At 34.5% G+C, this 21,226-nt stretch overlaps 2 protein-coding genes across 5 annotated transcripts in view; one reads left to right on the top strand and one right to left on the bottom strand.

The window, feature by feature from the left end:
• The first annotated feature begins 6,841 nt into the window (after positions 1-6,841).
• LOC132058546 (non-specific lipid-transfer protein 2-like) lies at positions 6,842-7,906 on the top strand. The gene is made up of 2 exons (XM_059451013.1): positions 6,842-7,262; positions 7,697-7,906. The coding sequence occupies exons 1-2, from the start codon at positions 6,931-6,933 to the stop codon at positions 7,752-7,754; spliced, it is 390 nt and encodes a 129-aa protein (XP_059306996.1). The 5' UTR covers positions 6,842-6,930; the 3' UTR covers positions 7,755-7,906.
• Positions 7,907-9,070: 1,164 nt separating this feature from the next.
• The window catches only part of LOC132057367 (protein SHOOT GRAVITROPISM 6), a 33,533-nt gene continuing 21,377 nt past the window's right edge, over positions 9,071-21,226 (bottom strand). For all 4 annotated transcript variants that reach the window (XM_059449943.1, XM_059449944.1, XM_059449945.1 and 1 more), the window contains 20 exons: positions 21,067-21,176; positions 20,823-20,951; positions 20,593-20,667; positions 20,383-20,516; positions 20,202-20,274; positions 19,874-20,005; positions 17,980-18,161; positions 17,773-17,895; positions 17,603-17,663; positions 17,427-17,522; positions 16,016-16,116; positions 15,319-15,424; positions 14,829-14,942; positions 14,675-14,749; positions 13,802-13,900; positions 10,922-10,993; positions 10,756-10,841; positions 10,587-10,680; positions 10,014-10,121; positions 9,071-9,539 (listed from right to left, as the gene is read on the bottom strand). In XM_059449943.1, coding sequence (XP_059305926.1) covers positions 9,357-9,539; positions 10,014-10,121; positions 10,587-10,680; positions 10,756-10,841; positions 10,922-10,993; positions 13,802-13,900; positions 14,675-14,749; positions 14,829-14,942; positions 15,319-15,424; positions 16,016-16,116; positions 17,427-17,522; positions 17,603-17,663; positions 17,773-17,895; positions 17,980-18,161; positions 19,874-20,005; positions 20,202-20,274; positions 20,383-20,516; positions 20,593-20,667; positions 20,823-20,951; positions 21,067-21,176 — 2,153 coding nt within the window. In that variant the 3' untranslated portion in view covers positions 9,071-9,356. The remainder of the gene's footprint in view (positions 9,540-10,013; positions 10,122-10,586; positions 10,681-10,755; positions 10,842-10,921; positions 10,994-13,801; positions 13,901-14,674; positions 14,750-14,828; positions 14,943-15,318; positions 15,425-16,015; positions 16,117-17,426; positions 17,523-17,602; positions 17,664-17,772; positions 17,896-17,979; positions 18,162-19,873; positions 20,006-20,201; positions 20,275-20,382; positions 20,517-20,592; positions 20,668-20,822; positions 20,952-21,066; positions 21,177-21,226) is intronic.

The raw sequence follows: 21,226 nt of genomic DNA, 5'->3' as shown, positions 1-21,226 counted from the left end.
CAATCGTTTTTATTTTTTAAAATTTTTATGTGCGTAATGTTCAATGGAATGTGTCATCTCGTTTCTTAATAACTGTGTCGTAAAGATGATCTTTTTCAAATATTAACCATCTAAACTCCATAAAATCGTTAACTGAGTTGAATTAAGATTTGTACCTTTTACCGATATTGTAAAAAGAAAAAATCAATGGAGAAATCGCTTGAAACAACGATTTGAATAATTGAGAAATCGTTGGGAGTTGAAATGGAGTTAACGATAGAAGGATTTGAGTTGTTGTGTTTTATATGTAATTGTTAAAAAGTAGTAATGTCTTTTTTACTATGTTATTTTGCTCGGAAGCAATAAAAAGACCACCATTTTGAAAGAAATCAAAGCACTCTAAAAGAGGCAGCATTCGCGCCAATTGCCCAATATAACCTCTAAGTATGTACATATACGTTTTTTGCCCTTCATTGTAAATGGCTCTTCAGGCCCAATTAGTGACTTGAACGTTTGCACTGGTAGCCCCAATTCTTTGGCATTCATTAACCATGGACACAATTGCACTGAGTAGCCCCATGACACTGATACTGACCAGTTTCTATTTAATATTTGACTGTATACTCTATAAAAAGAAACAATTTAAGGGAACCACCCAGCTTCCAAAAAAACGCTCTTTTCATTTCCTTCCCTTCCTGACGAATATTTTCTATTTTTCTCCGTCTTAATTTACATGAACTTTTTTTTTTTTTGGACAGTTTGAAACACAACGACCTATTTCTAAATGGGTGAAAATCATTTTCACCTCCCAACTTTGCTTTAAAAATCACCCCCCCCCCCACCCACACACACACAAAAAAAACCCCCACCCCTCAACTTTGAACAATATTCATTCTTCCCCCTTTATCCTAATCAACTTTTTAAATTCCTATTTTACCCTTACATTATCAACTTGTCTTTTTCTCTTTTATTTCTTTAAATCATGATATTTTTTTATCTCCTTAATGTATGTAACAAATTTCCTATAAGAAAATAATTATTATTTTCAAGACGGAAGTAAGAAATACTAAGTGAGTAAACTTAATATCATTCTATAATGAAATAAATGAGAAGAATAAGATTTTTTTTAAATAATAATAATAAACAAAGCTCTAATATCTGTATTTATACAAGTAAAAATAATAGGTAATAATAACTTTATAAATATATTTCAATGCGGGTAATACAAAATAATTAATAAAAATGGAGGTATATTCTGTAACAAATTCCGAAAAAGATTATCTATTTATATTGTAAACGAATTTTAAATTATTTAAAATAAAATATTCCACTAATGACAACCAAAACTCGTTTTATATATTGACGATAGAGAATAAAAATTTATAAATACCTAGGTTAAAAAAATAGATTTTATATACTATATAAAAAGGTATTACATTTTGGAGAATTGAAATGTCAAGGGTAAAATAGACATTGCATATGATAAAGGCAAGGGGGGGGGGGTTGGGGGGGGTGGAGAATGTCTATTGTTTATAGTTGAAGGGGGAGTTTGATTTTTAAAGCAAAGTTGTCATTTCTAAATGTCGAGCAATTTAACTTAAGCATTTAATTTTACCGTTAATTAATGACAAGCTTTAATTTGTGACTATAAAAATTTATGACATGATTAAGACGATAAGTTACAAAAGTCATATAGCCACAAAAATATCACGACATATTTAAAATCATTCGTTTCAATAGGCTTATACCCACAAAATTAAAATGTTATGGCATATTTGAAACTATAAGTTTCAAAATTTTATTTCTTTTTTGATACATGCTTCTTAACAAATAAATTTAGTTTTCCTCTGTGTACATAGTTTAAGAAAGAAATAAAAACTTTTGAAATTTGTGGTCTAAACAAACATTACACATCTATGAGTTTATAAGCCATTTCATTAAGTGTAAACGTAGAATTCTAAAGTTAATTTGTTTTAACATTTTTTTTTTTTTTGTACAAACTAAAAAGGAAAAATGTGTTACATAAAGTAGGACAAAAAAAAATAGTATATATCTAATAACTATACAAAAAAATAACATAGATCAAATTTTAAAATGACAATAATATTACAAGAAGTAAAATGTTGGATTTTAAAGATATATACCTGATGGAAACCAAGTTCTTTACTGAGAGGAACACCAATCTTAGCCACACAACTAGCAATCCTTTGATCAGAAGCAAACAAGTAATGGTAGCGCCTAATGCAACAATCTGAAATCTTTGCCAACTCCATTGCTAAAGGATAACTAATAGCAATGCCACCACCACCATAACCAATATTATAGGAACACACTGCATCTACCTCCACATAATACATTTGATTGTGATCATATTTATCCAAAACGGCCACCAAATTCTCCCTGAAAAATACAGATATTTCTTGTTCTAATTCTGAAGTTGATCATTTGGTCCTTATCCATCTTTAGAGAGACTCTCATCCTGTTAGGAAGGTCGACAATATTTGTGAAGAAGTCTGTATCCTAAATAGTTAAGCTCTAGTTAGTCATAAAATCTGCAACAGTGTTTGCTTCTCTATAGTATTGAATAAAACAAAATTGTTCCTTTTCTTTCAAAGCTTCAATCTTTTCCATAATGCTATTAATCTGCCAATGAGAAGTCATATTTTTGTTGATAGAATTGATCAAAACCATATATGGAGTATGATTCAATGATCACATTCAGCACGTCATTATTGATGCACCCGTTCATACCAATTAAAATAGCAAAAGCTTCAACAAAGTTGTTTGTGCAGTTTAATTTCCCAAAAAAGAGGTAAATGCTGTGACCGAGTTGGTTTAATTCTGAGATTATAATCGTGGGATTACACCAATTTGTTTCATTGTGTATCGATTTGATAGTAACATAATGGAATTAATTAAAGTTTTGAATTTTAATATTTGCTTCTTATCGTTTTCCACGTCAAAAATAAAGTATATGTAAGCCTAAGAGAAAATTAATTTTTCCCTTTTTATTACAAGGTACGGACACATTGCTATTGATAAAATATAATTATTGGGGTTTGACAATAATTAATTAATTAATTAATACTCCTATTTGCAGTGCATGGAGAAAGAGTTGCAGCATGTGGACAACCGTACGTTAAGAGCAGATCTCAAGAACCCTTTTAACATATTCTTAAGTTGGAATTGAAAGTAGTGCACATCGAAGCTAGTGTCACTGACGTTGCGATGGAGTGGTAAATAAGTTTCAGCGTGCAAGTTTTGGTGGAATGGAGTTGCCTTCACAGGAAAATTCATAATTTAATTTTTTTATGGGTTTATTTTTATATTTTTTATCACCAAACCCCTAAAGAAATTTTGAAATTATGAGTACAACATCTAATATTTATCAAATTTTAATGATCGTTTTACATAAATATCCATACGTAGGGTCGAATACGCTTTAACCTGGGAATAATACTCTCCATTTGCGAAGAGATTAATTCTCTAACAAAATACTCACTCAGTTCCGATTAGTTGTGTGACATATATAGTTTGAATTGACACATATGGAGTTTTAAAAAATGAAGATTTCTGAAATTTATAGTCATAAATATGTTATAACATTTGTGTAGTTAATATATTCTTACTCCCATCAATCCATATTATATGATACTTTTTGCTGGCCACACCCCTTAAGAAATTCATTTACCCCTAAAATATAAGAGGTATTTTCAGTACATTACCCTTAATTAAATGGTATTAATTTAATATGGTTTCTTGTCTATGTAAAACCCACTTATATCTAAATTAATAACAGTAAATTTGAAAAAAGACAAGTAATATGTTCTTGAACAAAAAGACATTTATTTTGAATGTAAAAGCTAAACTTACCATGTAACATGGATCGGAGGGAGCAAAACTTATAGTCTTAAACATACCATAATATTTGTGTGGTTGTAAAGTGTATAGTTTTTTTTTTTAAAATAGACTAATTAAAAAGCTAATGTAAGTATTTCACATAAACTAAAACGGAGGTAGTAACAAGAAGAAATTGGAAAACTTAGTTGGAACCCAATAGTCTCGCTCTATGCTTGGTTTATCTTTTCAGTGTAAGTTTATACAGTTAAAAAAAAAAAATCATTATCAGATCATTCAGAGGATATTTATGAGTAAACATTCTTAAAGTGTGAGATTTTTATTTTTGAATATAACGTTACCTGTTACAACATATAAAAATATCCTGATCGTGCAAAAATTGCTTACGGTACTAATGACATATATAACTTAAATATTTCGTTTATATTTACCACGTATATAACTTGACGTATCAATGGATGTTTCATCACGTACGTATTACGTAAGAGCTAAAAATATAAATAAATACAATCAACCCTAACACCAACTAGTATGCAATCCTTAGATGTGAGCTACATAGACAAATTAATATATATAATAATCGAAAGATGTGGACTTTCAACCAATCGACCATTTAAGAGGTCGAAGAGCCAGATTGCACTTCTACTTATTAATCATCAAGTTGAAGGAGTTGGTAACAGATGCCTTTAAATAGTGGTGAATTCAGAATTTTACGATTGTGGATGCTGACATCCCTTTTAGGTAAAGTTGTTATCGATCATAAAGTATAAATACAATATTATTTGAACACATAATAATAAGAACAATTAACGGAAAAGCATAAACATCACTTAAAGTTGCTTATGATTATAAAGTATAAGCGTGAAACTATTTAAGCACAATAATGAAAAAAGTTAACGAAAAACAAATAAGAAAAATGTTATAAGAAAACTAAATGAAAGTGAAAAAAAGAAAGTGAAAGAAAAAAGAAGAAGAAGAATTTCTAAACTAAAACCAAGTTAAAGATAAAGTCAACAAACTAAAAGAAAAGCCAATAAGAAAGTATTATAAAAAAACAAGTTGTATGGGAGAAAAAAAGAAGGAAAATTCAAGTAGGAATAACAGGACGGGCGATTTTAAAAACCTGGTCACTTGTATCAATGTGAGCAAGATTCCTTTCCTTTCTTCTTTATCAATTATCAAATTAAATATAGAACACATTATTGATCTATAACATAAATTAATCAGATTATCATATTACATGGAGTATAAAATAAAACGACTTAGGTAAATTATAAAATAAAACGACTTAGGTAAATTATAAAATAAAACGACTTAGATAAATTAATATAGTAATCATAAGATGTGAACTTTGAACCAAGCGACAATTTAAGAGATCAGAGAGCCAGGTCACACTTCCACTTTATTAATGATCAAGTTGAAGAAGTTTGCAGCAGATGCCTTGAACCACTTCTTTCATTTGTTCCCAAAAACAGATATTCACTCTGATTGGCCGTAAGGCCATCTGTGTCTAGGGTATGATAGTCGAATCGATGGAATACAAAAGATATGCAGCAAGAAAAAATGATCGAACTTGCACGTAATATAGAGATAACACATAATCAAGATATATATATCAAACATAAAATTGATACTTATCTCTTGAAGCGTACCGCAACCAAGAATCGAATCTTCAACCACGAACACACACCATCCACTAGATCATCATCCTTCGTCCACAACAGCCGTCGTATAACCCGAATAATACGAAATTTGTGAAATTCGTGTGGGCGAATTTCTACGGAAAAATTGTAAACTTCTAAAACCCTTAGCCTCCTTTTGGAATAAGACCCCTATTTTATCACTACAGGTTTAGGGTTTTTCCCTTTTCCAAAATCTATTGGGTCTTTATTTTCCACCAAGAAATAATATTCCATTTAATTCTTTATTATTCGGGCACAGCAGGGACCACAGAATTTAATTAACGAGGGTTCCTATTATGGAATTAATTTAAGAAATCTGAATTAATCCTACCATAATAAATTATGAATTATTCCACTAAAAAATCATAACTGCACTCCTCAGTTCAGTTTCAAAATCATACATTAAAACTTATTTAACTCCCCATGTTAAGATTACGGATACCAATCAATTAAATTAAATTACAAACAATTTAATTCATTGACTAATTGAATCCTTTATATTTCTGCTTAACTTACATCATGTGACGGATACAAAATCCAATTGCAGGGTTTTCACGAGACTTATAAGCATCCATAAAGAGGTATCATCAATCTCAAAGTCGAGACATGGATTCTATCAACTAATTATTATTTCACAAATGTAATTTGCCATTATCCAATTCACCAAAAAGAATACATAGACCCGCAATTGAGTCGTACCTTTTAATAAATCAAAATAATGAACAAATCACATTGATCATAATAATTATATCAAGATTAAGAGTATAAGTACATTTAATGAACTAGAGAATTTGTTTTATATATTCAGTACAAAAACACTTATCTCTACCTAGTCCGTTCAATACATACAAAATGTACTAGTACAAGAAGACGAAACTATACCGTTCCCATAATGAAGATACATTATATTAATCTTGGGCTACAATCATACCGATGGCTTTGTCCAATTTCCATCTTAGATTGTGAACATAAATTTTATACTTATAAGAACCGACGATTTAATCTTCCGTGTATAAGCTAAACTCTATACACTAAATCATCTACTATATAAGTAAAGGACACACATACTGGTACATGATCTATTTAATTTTTTATTAAAAAATAAATAAATAATTGTTCTATAATAAATATTATATCTAAACACATGGTTAATAGTATATATCCCAACAGTAACCACAAGAATATTCCTTTTAAGTAAAGTCGTTACCGATCATAAAGTATGCATACAAAATTATTTGAACACAATAATAACAAGTGTTAATGGAAAAACATAAAAATAATTTAATCCTCTTCCTATAAAAACCTTAAGGTGCCAATAGAGTTTTATAGACCAACACTCATACTCACAAAGCATATCATATATCTCCTATACTTCTTTCTATCTATTTCAATCCCTTTTGTTCCCAAAACAATGGAAAAAATTGCATGGATTGTGGTTTTGTGCATGGTGTTGGTTATCTCATCACCCCATGCAAATGCCCTAACATGCAGCGATGTTAACACCTACATGGTGGCTTGCGAGCCTTTCCTTACGAATAAGGGGCTTTTAGGAAGTTGTTGCGACGGCGTCAAGAAATTAGACGCCGTGGCAACCACCACAATCGATCGCGAAACCGCGTGCAATTGCCTGAAAGCGGATGGTACTACCACCGAAGGAATTGATTGGGAGAAAGCCGCTCTTCTTCCGGTCACATGTGGCGTTAGTCTTCCATACACTATCAGCGCAACCATCGACTGCTCCAAGTACGTATATAGTCCACCTTCTTTAATTAGACGCATTAAAATTGCTAATGTAAGAAATGGGGAAAGTTGATCGGTAGTCACTTTTTGGACAGCTAATCAAGCTTTAGCCAACATTTCAGAACTCTAGCTTTAAATAAAAGTACGCCCTAGCTAAAAACACGTAAAATCTCCGGTACTGTGTGCTAGAGTTAACTCGTGAATTTTTCGAATGTGCTAGAGTTCCATTTGTCAAAACTTCAAACTCCAACGCAAGAGTTTTTCCGTGTTTTAACTAGAAATGCGATAAACTATGAGACGAATAATTTAACGATAGATTAGCGACGATTCTAAAAAAAAAAAAACATGTTTACGGGCTATTTAGGGGAAACAATAACCCTGCTATACAAAATGGCAGTTTGTATATTGATTTGCACTGGTTCGATTTTGTGATGCAGGGCTGTAAGTCTGATGGAATCAAATATGACAACCGCACAGTTTGGTACTATGCATTAATGATGAGGAGAAGAATAAGATGGATTTACTTATGTGGGTCCATTTTGTAATTGTACCTTTTGTCGTCTCTTGTTTTCTCTTTGTTTTGTGTGATAAATAAGCGGTTGTATCATTATACCATCTTGATAGAATATCTATCATATTTAGCTCAATGTGTCTATGTTTCTCACATGTTTTTGTCTCGCCGTTCACACATTTGTTTTCGAATTCATCTAATGGAAATAAAACAGCAAAACGGTAACAGCTTGGGGGAGGGTTTGTATAATGACTAGGACTTGTATTAGATTGGAGAGCCCCATAAGAAATCTAAATAGTTGTAGAGAAACGACTTTTCCCTTGCTGGTCAAGTGGCAATGTAGGTCGTTATGCGATGAAGAAAACAAACTTTAGGAAAGTGGTTCACAAGTTCAGGTAGCTCAGCTGATTAGAGAAAAGTCTTATGCCAGTCGAATCCACTTCAAAACAAGGGAAAGGCCCAAACGATACTTTGTATACAAGGAACTCGCGATAATCCCACAGCGCTCAAGCATTCAACAATTAAAATGAGAATCAACAGAAAAGGAATTTTTAGCCTTTCACATTTAAATTTAGGTGTTCTTGTTACAAGAAATCTTTACTTTTACACATAATATATCTGAAAATAACAAACGAGATTTCTACAGAAGCATTTTCTTCTATTCAAGTTGGGTCATGTCCGTGTACCTTTCATTACCACGAAGTTGAAGAAAACAAAAAGCTAGGTTTGGTGAGAACATGTACGACAGAAGAGAGAGCTGGAGGAGAAGCACTACAAAGAACAAGAAGATCTGCAGTTTAAGGATTAATTTCTACCGAATGATGTCGAAGCACCAATTTTCTTCCACAAATAGGACTAAAAAAGAAGTTATTTTACTACAATTTTTTTCACACTATCATATTAAAATGACCTACAACAACATGAACAATCTATAGTTATCATAATTTGGTGAATCTAAAAAAAATCCGGTAAGTAACTCTCGTAGAAATATATCATTGTACATCACACACCACATTTTCAAGCAATTGCATTCACTTGTATGGAATTGGGCATGTCCAATTCATCTTCTCTTTACAGAGGCGTTTTTTTCTCACCCTCAATGTGGTAGGGGTCGATGTCAAATCCCCACTGCATCAAGTTTGAAAAAGCGATAAAAAATATACTAATAGTGCATAAATTCTTCAGAGTCTGCATGTAAGCTAAATCCAAACATCATAAATGTTCAGCCAAAGAGAATGGCAGAGCAATCGCAAAAGAGAGTGCACATAAAGTACCAATCAACAGTAGAGAGAAACCCATGAATTACAATCAAGCTTTCACATAATAAATAGAATTAAATGTTAACATGAAATATGTCGTGGGAAAATCACTTTACAAGGCTGTACAAACACACGGACACTATGTTACATAGATATAACAAGCTATCTATACAACACTAATATACACAAAAAAAAAAAGAATGGAACCTTACAGACACCAAACAGTATTATAACTGTACACTGGACATCAAAGCTCTTGAAATTGCAGGACCTAAAGTGACAGTTTCGTGCTTTCGCAGACTCAGTATGTTACACTAATCATCGCTATCATGATCTCCTACCAGATTCCGATTCATGAACCCTATGCGATGAATCAGATCGATCAAGTCGAACGTCTTTCCACGAGCTTGCATTGGATGATTTGAGCAATAACCCTAGGGCTGAAGAACAAGTTGCTCTAACAATTGCATCGGTTGAACGACTCATTTTGCCGACTAACATCCCGAAAACCTAAAACAGCGCGGATCCCAAAAAGATTTAGAACATATAAAGGATCATTACTAAAAGGGATATTAGCACTTTTAGCCCCTCGAGTATCAATAAATTCTAAGTTTGGTCCTTGTGATATTATGAATTAGCACATTTAACCCTCAATTAATTGACAGGTACACTTTTGATCCCTCAAACTGTGAATCTTCACAAATTTAACGAATTATTACATGCTAAATCATTCAATTATCGATGTATTATGTTAACTTAGTATTGTTATTTCATATTTGAGGGTGATATAATTCTAAAAATACTTCAAATATCACATAATTCTTATATAAAGAGATCAAAAACACATATTTCAGTTAACTGAAGGTTAAATGTGCTTAGCCAAATGTTCCAAGGACCAAAACAAGAATTCATCAATAACCCACGGACAAAAAGTGCAATTAACCCGTACTAAAATCAGACAGGCAAAGGGTGCTCTGGAAAAACCTGATTGTAGTAATGAGATGATATCTGCTTATCAACGGAGAGAGCAAGAACGCTGCTGCATAAATAAACCGCATTTGCCTGAACAACTGACCAAGGAGCATCAAATGCCTGTACACCAGAAAGTTTTACCAAGTTGTTTTCAGAGTGTAGAAGAGGGTATAGAAAACACTTCATCTCACAGTTTTCATTTAAAAGAGGTTATCAGTGTTTCGTCTTCACAGTTTTCAGCTATAGTATAAATAGTTAAGTGGAAACTAAAACAAAAAGAACGCTTAACCACCAACTACAAAGAAAAACTGGAATTAGCTATAAAATTTGTCACTAATTTGTTGCTAAATTGCTTGTAGCTAACAAATTTTTTGATAATCTCTCACTAGTCTGTCGCTAAATAGGATTAGCAACAGATTTTGTTGTTTAGCTACATAATAAGTTTGTACCTAATTCTTTTTTTTTATTTATTAGTGACCACTCCTTTACTTTAAAGGCGTGAATGCATAGATCAAGGAAGAAGGGTCGGATAGTATATCTTCAAAATTTCTTCTCTTAATGCAAGATTAGAATAAGAACACGTACCTGTATTACTGATGCCATGTACGTATCAACTCGGGTAGCAAGATTTTGAATTAGTTGCCTTGCAAGTTCTCGCAGAAAGTCTTCATAGTCGCTTCTAAAAGTTGAAGGGAACTTAATACCATTTCTCATTAATAACCATTAAGGACTGTTCAAATAAATGGATACATACCGGTGGTCCGAACTAAACCAATGACTGTTGAAAACAGCAGTTATTCCATCAATTTCCATCAAGGGAGCAATGCATTTCAAAGTGTTCTAGCATGTCGAAAAGTTTTAACTCATTTCGCATCCTAACTAAACAACATAAAGAAGAAAATCTGGCAGGTTAAACTTACTCGGCAAGCTTGTCTCACACTAAGATCATCCTCATGAAGATGTAGAACCATCCGGGGAAAAGCAGCATGAACCTGACGAGTAAAAAGTGAAGGTCATCTCTTGATAAAGCTGAGTACAAGGCCGAAACAAGGAGGAAACGACAAAAATGGTCTCTTATGTCTGAGAGTAGGTTCAAAATGGTCCTTTAAGTAGGTACTGAACAGTTTTGATCCTTTAAGTTTGCCAAAAGTTAAAGACTTTTAGTCTCCGTCAAATATTTAACAATTTATGTTCGTTAGATTCGATGAAAACTGTGGATTTTTTTTTTATTTTTTATTTTTTAACTATAAACACCAATAATCTCATCAAATTCTAAGTTATGTAATACAGAAAACTGCACTAAACACTAAAAATATTTAAAAAGTGACATAAACTACACCTCAAAAAGCTTGCACTACTCTACAAATAGATCAAAACTAGCATAAACTACGGAAATAATGCCTCTAAATGTGAGTTCCTGCTAATTTCTATTTACTCATAGTTCCCGTCAAATCTAATAGACAAAGTTCAGTAATTGACGGAGACTAAAAGTGTTACCTTTCGGCAAGCTTAAAGGACCAAAATTATTCAATGCATACTTAAGGGATTATTTTGAACCTACCCTCAAAACATAAGGGACCATTTTTGTCATTTATTAGGTATTGATTATCCACATCGTGAAGCAGGATTAAAGATATTTTTACTCTGTCTAACAGAAATGGAAACTAAAATAAATCACATCCCCCATTCAAAATTCATATGTGACCACAAAGATGTGGGATAGAAAGGGTACATTTAATACTGTTTTTTAACCGAGCAAGTAAAGTCTGATGATAAGTACAGAAGTGGTTGTGGAGGTTTTGCAAGGAAGATAGGTCTCTTTGGAAGAATTACATAGCTCATAAATATGGGTTGATGAACCAATGGGCAACAAATGAAGTGAATGCTACCTATGGATGCAGTGTTTGGAAGACTATTAGAAGAATGTGGAATGAACATAGGGAGAATTTGAGCATAAAGGTGGGGGGTGGGACAAAAGCTTCTGGGAAGATCAATGGATTGGTCATTGTAATCTCAGAACTTTGTTCCAAGATTTACACATCATCAGTCTCCAACAGAATGAAAAAATATCTCAAATGTGGACAGAACAGGGATGGAATCTGGTGTTTAGAAGGGCATTGAATGACCAGGAAATAGGGATAGTGTCAGATCTGCTTTTGTTGCTTAATTCCTTCACTGGTACCACAAATACCCCCGACATTCCGGTCTGCAAACTATGCAGCAAAGGGAGCTTCACTGTCAAGTCACTATACTGGGAGAAAAACAAGGTTGTGAACCCATCACTGATTTGGCCCTGCTTAATAAAAAAAAAATTTACCTGGAAAGTCAAAATTCCATATAAGGTTTCTGCTTTTGTTTGGTTAGTTTTGAAGAGGGCTTGTTGTCTTACACAAGAGGCCTTACAAAGAAGAGGTCTACAGATATGCTCGAGATGTCTATTCTGTGGGAAAAATGCAGAAACAAATGAGCATTTATTCCTTCATTGTGAGACAACTACAAATCTGTGGCACATGTTCTTTTGTATACTTGGGGTGAATTGGGTATTACCAAGATCAACTTTAGAACTCTTATGCAATTGGAAAGCAATTGGAAGAAGAAATGCACAAGAAGACTGGTGGCAAGCCATTCCAGCTTGTATTTGGTGGACAATATGGAAGGAGAGAAACTCTAAGACAATTTGATAACAGAAAATTCTATTCAGATAGTAAAAACGAAATATCTTAAGTCTCTTGTATTTTTGGTGTAAACAAGATATAGTGGGGGAGATAGGAGATTTGGTAGGTTTTCTAGGCAATATGTAAATTGTAATTTGACTTTTATCCCCAGGCCACAGCTTGTGGTTTTATTTGTAAAGTACCTTGAGCAGCATATCATATGCTGATACTTTTGGATGAAATACTAATGTTACCTTATTCAAAAAAAGAAAGTACGAGAACAAGGAAGCATGAGCTCCTTCATATATACAGTAAACTGATCAAGATATGGGCACCGTAAAACAATATTTTCACTGCTAAAAGATGCCTCAGGGGAAATTAACAGACCGATTAACAGCAAAGATTAGTCTAGAATATGCTCCTCTTTCAGATATCCCAGCCTAAGGCATTAGATTGACGGTTTTAAAAGTCAATGAGATCCAGCATAATATATAAACACCTCGGAATTTCATGATTCACTAAATATACACGAAGGGCAACTATTAGTGAAAAGTGAATTATATTGTCAATCAAATAAATATCGATCCTTTAGGGGTCGTCTGGTTGCTGGTCAGGAAGTGAATTATTCATGTATTGAAACCAGCATAACTAGTATGGTAGCATGTTAGTTGCTATGTATAAAATTCAGCACCCAAAGTATGGTGTTTGGTTACCAGCTTACAATCCCACAATCCCGCATAACTAATAACTGTATAAGTTATGAGGGAACCTATATATTATTTTATGCAGGGTAGAAGATGGAATAACTAATACATAAATAACTAAACCCTGCATAACTATTCTCTGCATTACTAATAACCTACATAACTCTAACCAGCAACCATACAACCCCTTCATGAATAAGAAACCGTTGAATATGAAGTTTAGGACAATGAATGTCCTTAAACATGCACTCATCCGAATATGATAAAGCCAACCGACACAACCAAAACATCAAGGTTTGAGGCCATTATGTTGGATATGGGACTTTATGATGCAACCAAATTTGATGAAATTTGCAAGAATATCTAAAACTATGTGCTAAGGAGAAAAAGATATCAAATCAAATTTAGGTGGTGACAAATGGTTTCATGACAAATAAGATACCTGCTCAAGAAATGAGTCTCGTTGAGGCCCAGTTCCATAGGTGCTCAGTGCTCCAAATGCCGCATACGCATTGGCTCGTATTTTCTCATTCATGCACGCCTTTTATGAGGCAAGAAAATAATGTTATACACTGGCCGTCTCAACATGCACTTGCTAATATTTCAAGTAATCCACAGTTTAGAAGATAATGATGTAACAATGTGCTTCTTTCCCAAGAAATAAATAACACATTGATATCCACCTACTTTGAGAGACAAAATATAAAACCTACCATTAAATTCTGGCAAAATTAAACTACTTCAACTCTTATAGAACTCAGACCACATTGTGGCAACAACAGCACAGGGGCAGACCTAGAGTAGAATATACAGGTTCACGGGAACCAAATAACTTTGCTCAAACCATTTATATATATTAAGAAGTTAACAAAATATCAATAATAATTTGACTCTGAACCCAATTATATTGTATATTAACTTGAGGCGCTGTAGGAACCCATAAATATCAAATCCTAGATCTGACTCTAGGTGTCACTCATATATGTAAATACTTGTACATACACTTAAGAGGGTGTATAATACAAAATTAAAGTACAACTTGTATCAAGAGAGATGTCCCGAAGGCTGACAAATGATGCAAATATTATGTCAAGGCAAAGGACATCACCCTAGGATGTCCAAACAGAGTTGTGTTAGACACTGTCATGATATAAAAGTCTTCTTACGCAACGCCACCCTCTTATCAGCTCTAAATAAATAATGTAGAATGTGATACAATCAGACTAATACAGTAATTCAACAAATGTGAAGCTATTATGGCACCAGAAAATCCAAAGTTGTAGAAAACTTACACTTGGATAGTCAATCAACTTACTTGGAGATTTCGAAGCCGTATAGAAAGGTTCAGGAGAACAGGTTCTACGGCATCCCTCGATGAGGACTCAAGAACCTACATCGTAGAATGCCAGAGGAAAACATTTATGTGAAGCTAGAATAAAAGAGTGAAACAAAGACCGAGCAACCTTTACCATTAGCAAACATGAGACTGCGGTTAATTGAACCGACTCATCTGAGTCATCGAGCAAAGCTAGTATCACCCCTAAGATTTGAGTAGTATACTGGAGAACATGGATAGATGGCATCTGCAAGATCCGCAGGAAGAATGAGCCTCAACCCCAGAGAAGTGAAAGAGCAAGGTACTTGAGCAATGATTACGGCAGCATTCACAACTTAACTAATTTGTCTTAAAAATTTCTCATTCTTCCAGAGAAGAAATTAATATGCACCTAGCCACAAAGGAAAGGGGAAACAGAGGGAGGAAAAAAGATGTAACTACAGCAGTATTTCCGAAATGACGCCATGATATTATTTAAGCAATGAAGTCTACTGAACCAGAGTGACTCCTTAATGATAAAATCAAGAAAAAAAAACATCCAGGAAATTCCTCGTGTAAACATCCCTCCTTCATCGACCCGGAGAAAAGAAAAAGAAAAAAGAACACTCTATGACCTGGAATACCTGGACAAGCCCTCTTAGACAAAGGCGCCTAACAGTAGGAGAATCATCTGATACATGCCGGCAAAGTGCTTGCACCATCTGTTCTAATAGGGGACCAAAGCCATCACTGCAGAAATTTGCATCCAAAACCTTAGGAAGCTTAAGAGAAGAATAGGATTTGACACCAACAACAAAAAAATTACTATCACAGCATAAAATATCAGTTAACCATTTTATTTTGATAACTATGGTGTTCAGGCTAGCTTGCGTGCATCTCGACTAATTCACGGGATACCTGCCACCTCCCACCTCCCACCAGCAACAGGTACCAGGTAACTTAGTCCACCAAGGCTAAGACAGACGGAAAGAAATCACCTAGTGTTTTTGTCTCTGCTGGGATTTGAACCTGAAACGTTATGGCTCTCAACCCACTTCATTGACTATTAGACCACATCCTTGGGTGCATCAGTTAACACTTTAGAAGGTTGTAAGCTTAGAAAGATTTCTGTTTAGTTGGGTTTTCCAGCACCTGCTAGGTGCCTTCATCAAAGTATTGTGATTCATTAACTCAGTAGGGACATGCGGACGTACACAAGCTGCCTCAAAACCCAAATAGTAAAGCTCAGATGTGCCCAGCACGTTTCATAATTTTGTTAAATTTCAAATTCAACTTCAAACATCACCAAATAACAGAGAGCAGGTCAGAAGTTTCACATACCTGTGGCGCAAGAACTCTGACAAAGCCGCAGCAGCTGATTCCCGTTGAAATCTTAAAGATCGATCCAGCGCTTTACTCAGCATCAAACATATGGCTGGAACCTGAGAAAATATTCCTATTGAAATTTTCAATGTTCTCTCACAAATTTAATCAAGGAACTAAATATCTACAAGCACACTTAGAGACGAAAAAGGGAATCCTCTAACCTTCTTGAGCTTTTGGGTCCAATGCGGAGGCATAACTTAGATGTATTAACAGCATAAAATGGAATCTGGATATTCTCATAGAGCACCATTTGGCTTTGATGTTAAGCTCCATAATTTTAGGGTTTTTTCTTATTCAGTCCCCTTCTTTCTATGTGCTAATACAAGTAACCGATAGTGCTCTTTTATCATCATTTCAATTGTCCATGAATATTTCTTTAATTTATTTTCTGACCAAGTAATTCAGGGATCATAGGCCTGCCCCTCTACCCTTCTCCCCTTGAATATCAGGCTTAGTTTCCATGGCGCAAAGCCCGAACCATGACCTAAATCACAAGTCTATCAACCTTCGTCACTTGAACTAGGCCTTAGGGACAATATTTTCAGTAATTCCGGGAACCTTAATTACTTGTTCTTCCAATTAATCCCTAAATTGGAGATTCAAGTATAACAAAATATTTCATATAAATATTGACAGCCAATCTATATGTACTGGAAAGTATTTCGTCAAATCAAATTTTATGATACAAAGCATACCCAAATTGCTTTTCTGTAAACTAATGTCACGAGTATCCAATCAGAATTTTCTTCACCTACTTCAAGAACACTTTCAAAATATAAACCAGAAAATTGGTTTGGATGGAGCAGTATTTATATAAAAGGTTCACACAGCCAAACCCATGCTTTGGAACGGAGGTGTAGTTGATGATTAATTGATGAAAACATTCAAATGCTATTCTACAGAAAAATGAAAAAGAATTAAACTTATTCAAGCAAAATTATTACTAATTGGGAGCTCAAAGTTATGCATGGTATTCGGGAAGTCTTCAATTAAAATTCCTTCGTACAGAAATTGCCAAAGAAAAAGATAAAACTTATAAAGAACATCATAGATAACAAAATGACATGCTTATGCACAAAAATGGAAGAAAACCAAAAACCAAAAGTGATAGGTAAAAGGGATGGGACAGACAAATAAAAAAGGAAAGAAAGGGTAGACATATATTGAAACAAGGGTATTTCGTCATTTTAGCAAGTTCTTTTTCTTTCTGCAAGTATCATTTCAGCAAGTTCTGTTAGTTTGGAAGAAAAAGTTAGTTATTCGACTCTAGTAATCTTGATAAAAGTATGTGCAGAGAGAGACAAGATAGAAATAGCAAAAATGGAAGAATGAAGCAAGAGGCTGTGTTTGTACAGGAACATCGTACCTCTTTTGGTCTTTTTATAGAAATACAGCCAGCCAGATCTCTTATAAGGTTGATCCACTTCTCATTTTCGCTTTGCTCTCCATCTCGTGCGAGAATCTGATCATAGGAGAGAAACCTTATAATTAAAGGTCAGTATTTAAGAAGATCTCCAGGAAGCTAGTCTGAAAAATCTTCACCTTTCCCATTTCCAGATCACCAACACATTCACAGAATGCTTGAAATGCAGCCAGTAGTGCACTAAGGATGGTAGAAAACAGGTGAAGTAACTGTAAATAAGTATTCGAATACATGCTTTCGAAAATAATTTGATAACCAATGACAAAAAGTGAGTTCTCTGGCACACTACCGCAGTGGTTCTAGTTCACCAGTACTAGCTAAGCCATGACAGCTGCCCAGTTGAAGCGTTAGTGTTGCAAGAACAGAAGCATAACTTTGTTCAACAGCTTTTTTACCAACTTTACCACCACCCCTGATGAATTGGAAAAAAAAATGATAAGGCAACAAATTCAACAAGAAAGAGAAGGGAAAAGACAACTGCAATTGGAAAAAATACCTGAAAAAAGCAGTAAGAGCAACCATAGCTGCTCTTACAATATTATTCTCTAAAATACTATCAACTGCATGGCTAGAACTTTCATCTTGACCTAGATCCCCTCCAAGAGTAGGCATCTGATTGATGACAGACATAACATGATCCAGAAACATGTATGAAAGTACTGAATGCTGTGAGAACACCTATTCAAGACAAGCAGAAATTTGGCAATTAATGGCCAGTCAACTCAGATAAATGCAACTAGAACATCGATGGAGACGACAAGTAAGTTGGTTAATATAGCATATAATCAAGTTTTTTTTTTTTTTTTGTAAGGGGCATGTAATAAGAGGACGATGTTAAAATTTTAGGTATCTGAGAAAAACTAAGAGGACTTTGTTGTCCTCTATTCTTGCATTCCTTCTTTCATCATGGGCTCATGGCATACATTCTTGTCATTAGTTCTACCAACAATAGGTTTGACATCATTGATGATCTCGGATTTCCCCAATGACATATAAGCTAGGAAGAGAATAATTTTGAAGCAACATAAGCTAGGAAGAGTACATCTTAGAACACTGTAAAACAATACATTTCTGAAAAGGTGAAAGTTCCAAGGTGCAGAGTTGCCTTCAAAAGTATTTCACCTCAGTTAATACGTCAAATGTTCTGTCATATCTTAGCCTTCTAGGTACCAACATTTATAACCAGATAAAAGAGGGTAAAGGGCCACACATAAGAACATACTGTTAATTTTGACCCTTGTTCACAACCTCTAGCGGTCAGAATTCCTGTGGACCAGCTATGTAAATTATACTCTTTCTATAATAATCTAACCATAAAACTACCATTAAAAATGGTGATGATCATACATTTGGCTAAAGTAACCTAAAATCTTTTAATAATTGTCCAACCACATAAGCTTTGCTAAATGAAATAGTAGCAACATAAGATTTTATACTCATTTATCTCGCATTCGCAGTTCAATAAAGTGCTTCTGTCTAACGTCTCGCCAGCTTAAACATGACAATCTAAATGACTCCTTCTTTTGGATGTTCTTTGGGTAGAGATTAGTAAATATTTGGAGGAGGCTCACTGCGTGAACTAACTTCATCAAGCCATATGAAGATCTTTAGCGCCTTTTTAAATATCAGCACATAGGATTGTTTCCTAGTTCTTACACTGAATTATCAAAAACTGATCATCTAGTTGTTAATGACAACAACCAGTTCAAGACTATCTGAATGTCAATTCCAGCAGCTGCCGCACGAATCGTTGCAATCAATCAACAAGTGCCTCAATCCCAAACTAGTTCCCGGGATATGCTAAAGGATAGAAATTGATCCTCCATTTATTCATGAGAACCAACTTATGAACCCAGGGGCGGATGTAGCTTAGTATATGGGGGTTCCCAGGAACCCCCATGTATTTATTCGGATCCTGTATTTGTATTGAAAAATTCAGTAAATATATATCAAATACGACTTGGGAACCCACAAGCATAACCATTCTCTTTATATTTTTTAATTTGATATGGGTTGGAACCCACAAGCATCAAATCCTGAATCCGCCTCCGTATGAACCGGCCTCATTACCTATTCAACGAGTTGCAGTTTCTTAATTATCAATATGCAAGCACATAAAAAGTTGATGTATGAATAGACAATATTTTTCATACTTTTATGTGGTTGTCTTGTAACTAGTCTTTCATAATCAGTTTTTAATGACTTCTATTATGTTGAGTGATTCCTCCCTTTTTCATGCCTTTTACTTATAATTCCTCCAATGTGCTACCAGTTCCATTACTTGATTTTTGATGCTTCAACTATTTTCTATGTTGCATAATTATACAACACATGAAGGCAGATCTGAATAACGATAAACATGCCAGCAAACAACAGATTAAGATACTCACATGGAAGGCATCCTGTATTGGCCACCCACCCCGTAATCTAGATATATCTTTTGTGGCTATGTCCCTTCTTGCAGCAGCTAAAACTTCATTGAAAACAATTCTTGAGCTTGTGTTCTCCGCAAGGGAACATATCTTCTCACAGTTAAAGAAAAGATTGATGGCAATCAACACACTATAACACTACAAAAGGCAATCAAAGAGTCCTCCACATAGCACAGTGGCCAGTGATTAATAAGGGAACAGGAAAACATGGCTAATCTAGCCATAATGTGTAAACAACTAAACATATTCTGCTTCACTGAGTAGAAAGAAATTGCAGCAAAGATACAGCACCAAGAGCTTCCTGACGTAAATACTTCTCTGTCACATGAATTACCGCTGAGAGCAATGATTGTGTTGTTCTGTTGGCAGAAAAACATAAAACAAAGTTGACAGAAACCTTGTCAATAAGTTGATAACCACTTTCTTCAGTATCAACGCTAGTTTGAGATTGTTTTAGAAGAGAATACCTTGCAATATCTGTCTCATTCAGCTCATTACCTCTCGTTGTAACAAACTCGTTAACTGCCTGGATTGCACCTTCTGCAGATTGCTTGATCTTGTCACATATAGCACCTGAGCAACCATGCAGGGCTGCAGCAAGCTGTACATATTGGAATAACATGAGGCTGCAGAGAATGCGTTAAATAGCCAGCATTTTATAACAAGCTAAATGATACCTCATCCTTTGTCAGCAACATGCAAACAGATGAAACAACCCTGTTAAACACCTCTGATGGATCAATTGAAGCATCCTGAAAATATGAACTCGTGTTCAGAAGCAAAAAGTTTATACACTGAAGATGCAAAGAGAAGTACTAAGGTATCAATGATCTTTCCTTTTACTGTTCTTCTAGCAAGCAAAGATTTCTCAGGAAAGGGAACAAAGGAAGCATTCAGGAAAACTCACACTTCGTAGGATAGCTATAACATCTTCAAGGGAAGACAAAGCACTATAGGATAACTCGATGTCATTGCTGAAACTAGAGTTTGCAGGCCTTGGAAGTGATAGAGATATACTGAAATAGAGATGAAGGATCTGCCAGGAGAAAACCATCAAAGTCTGTTAGATGCAAAGAGAGGAAGAAAGGGGGGAATTCTGCCGGCCAATCACATAGGCCAACTTAAATTCATTGGAACATATTGAATCTTGCCTGGACAGAAACTTTTCGAACTTCAGAATTTGTATCTACACATCGCGGAAGATACATCATAGTACGATCTCCCAAGCGCAAAGCATCACGACTTGGTAAAGCAAATGCAGCTGGTATCAAGGAAAAAGTATTAGGTCAGTACAAAAAAACCTAGTATGAA

Source organism: Lycium ferocissimum, chromosome 5 (assembly GCF_029784015.1).
Source record: "Lycium ferocissimum isolate CSIRO_LF1 chromosome 5, AGI_CSIRO_Lferr_CH_V1, whole genome shotgun sequence".
Taxonomy (NCBI): Eukaryota; Viridiplantae; Streptophyta; class Magnoliopsida; order Solanales; family Solanaceae; genus Lycium; species Lycium ferocissimum.
The sequence above is the reverse complement of the archived record's forward strand: the minus strand, read 5'-3'. Positions and strand labels throughout refer to the sequence as shown.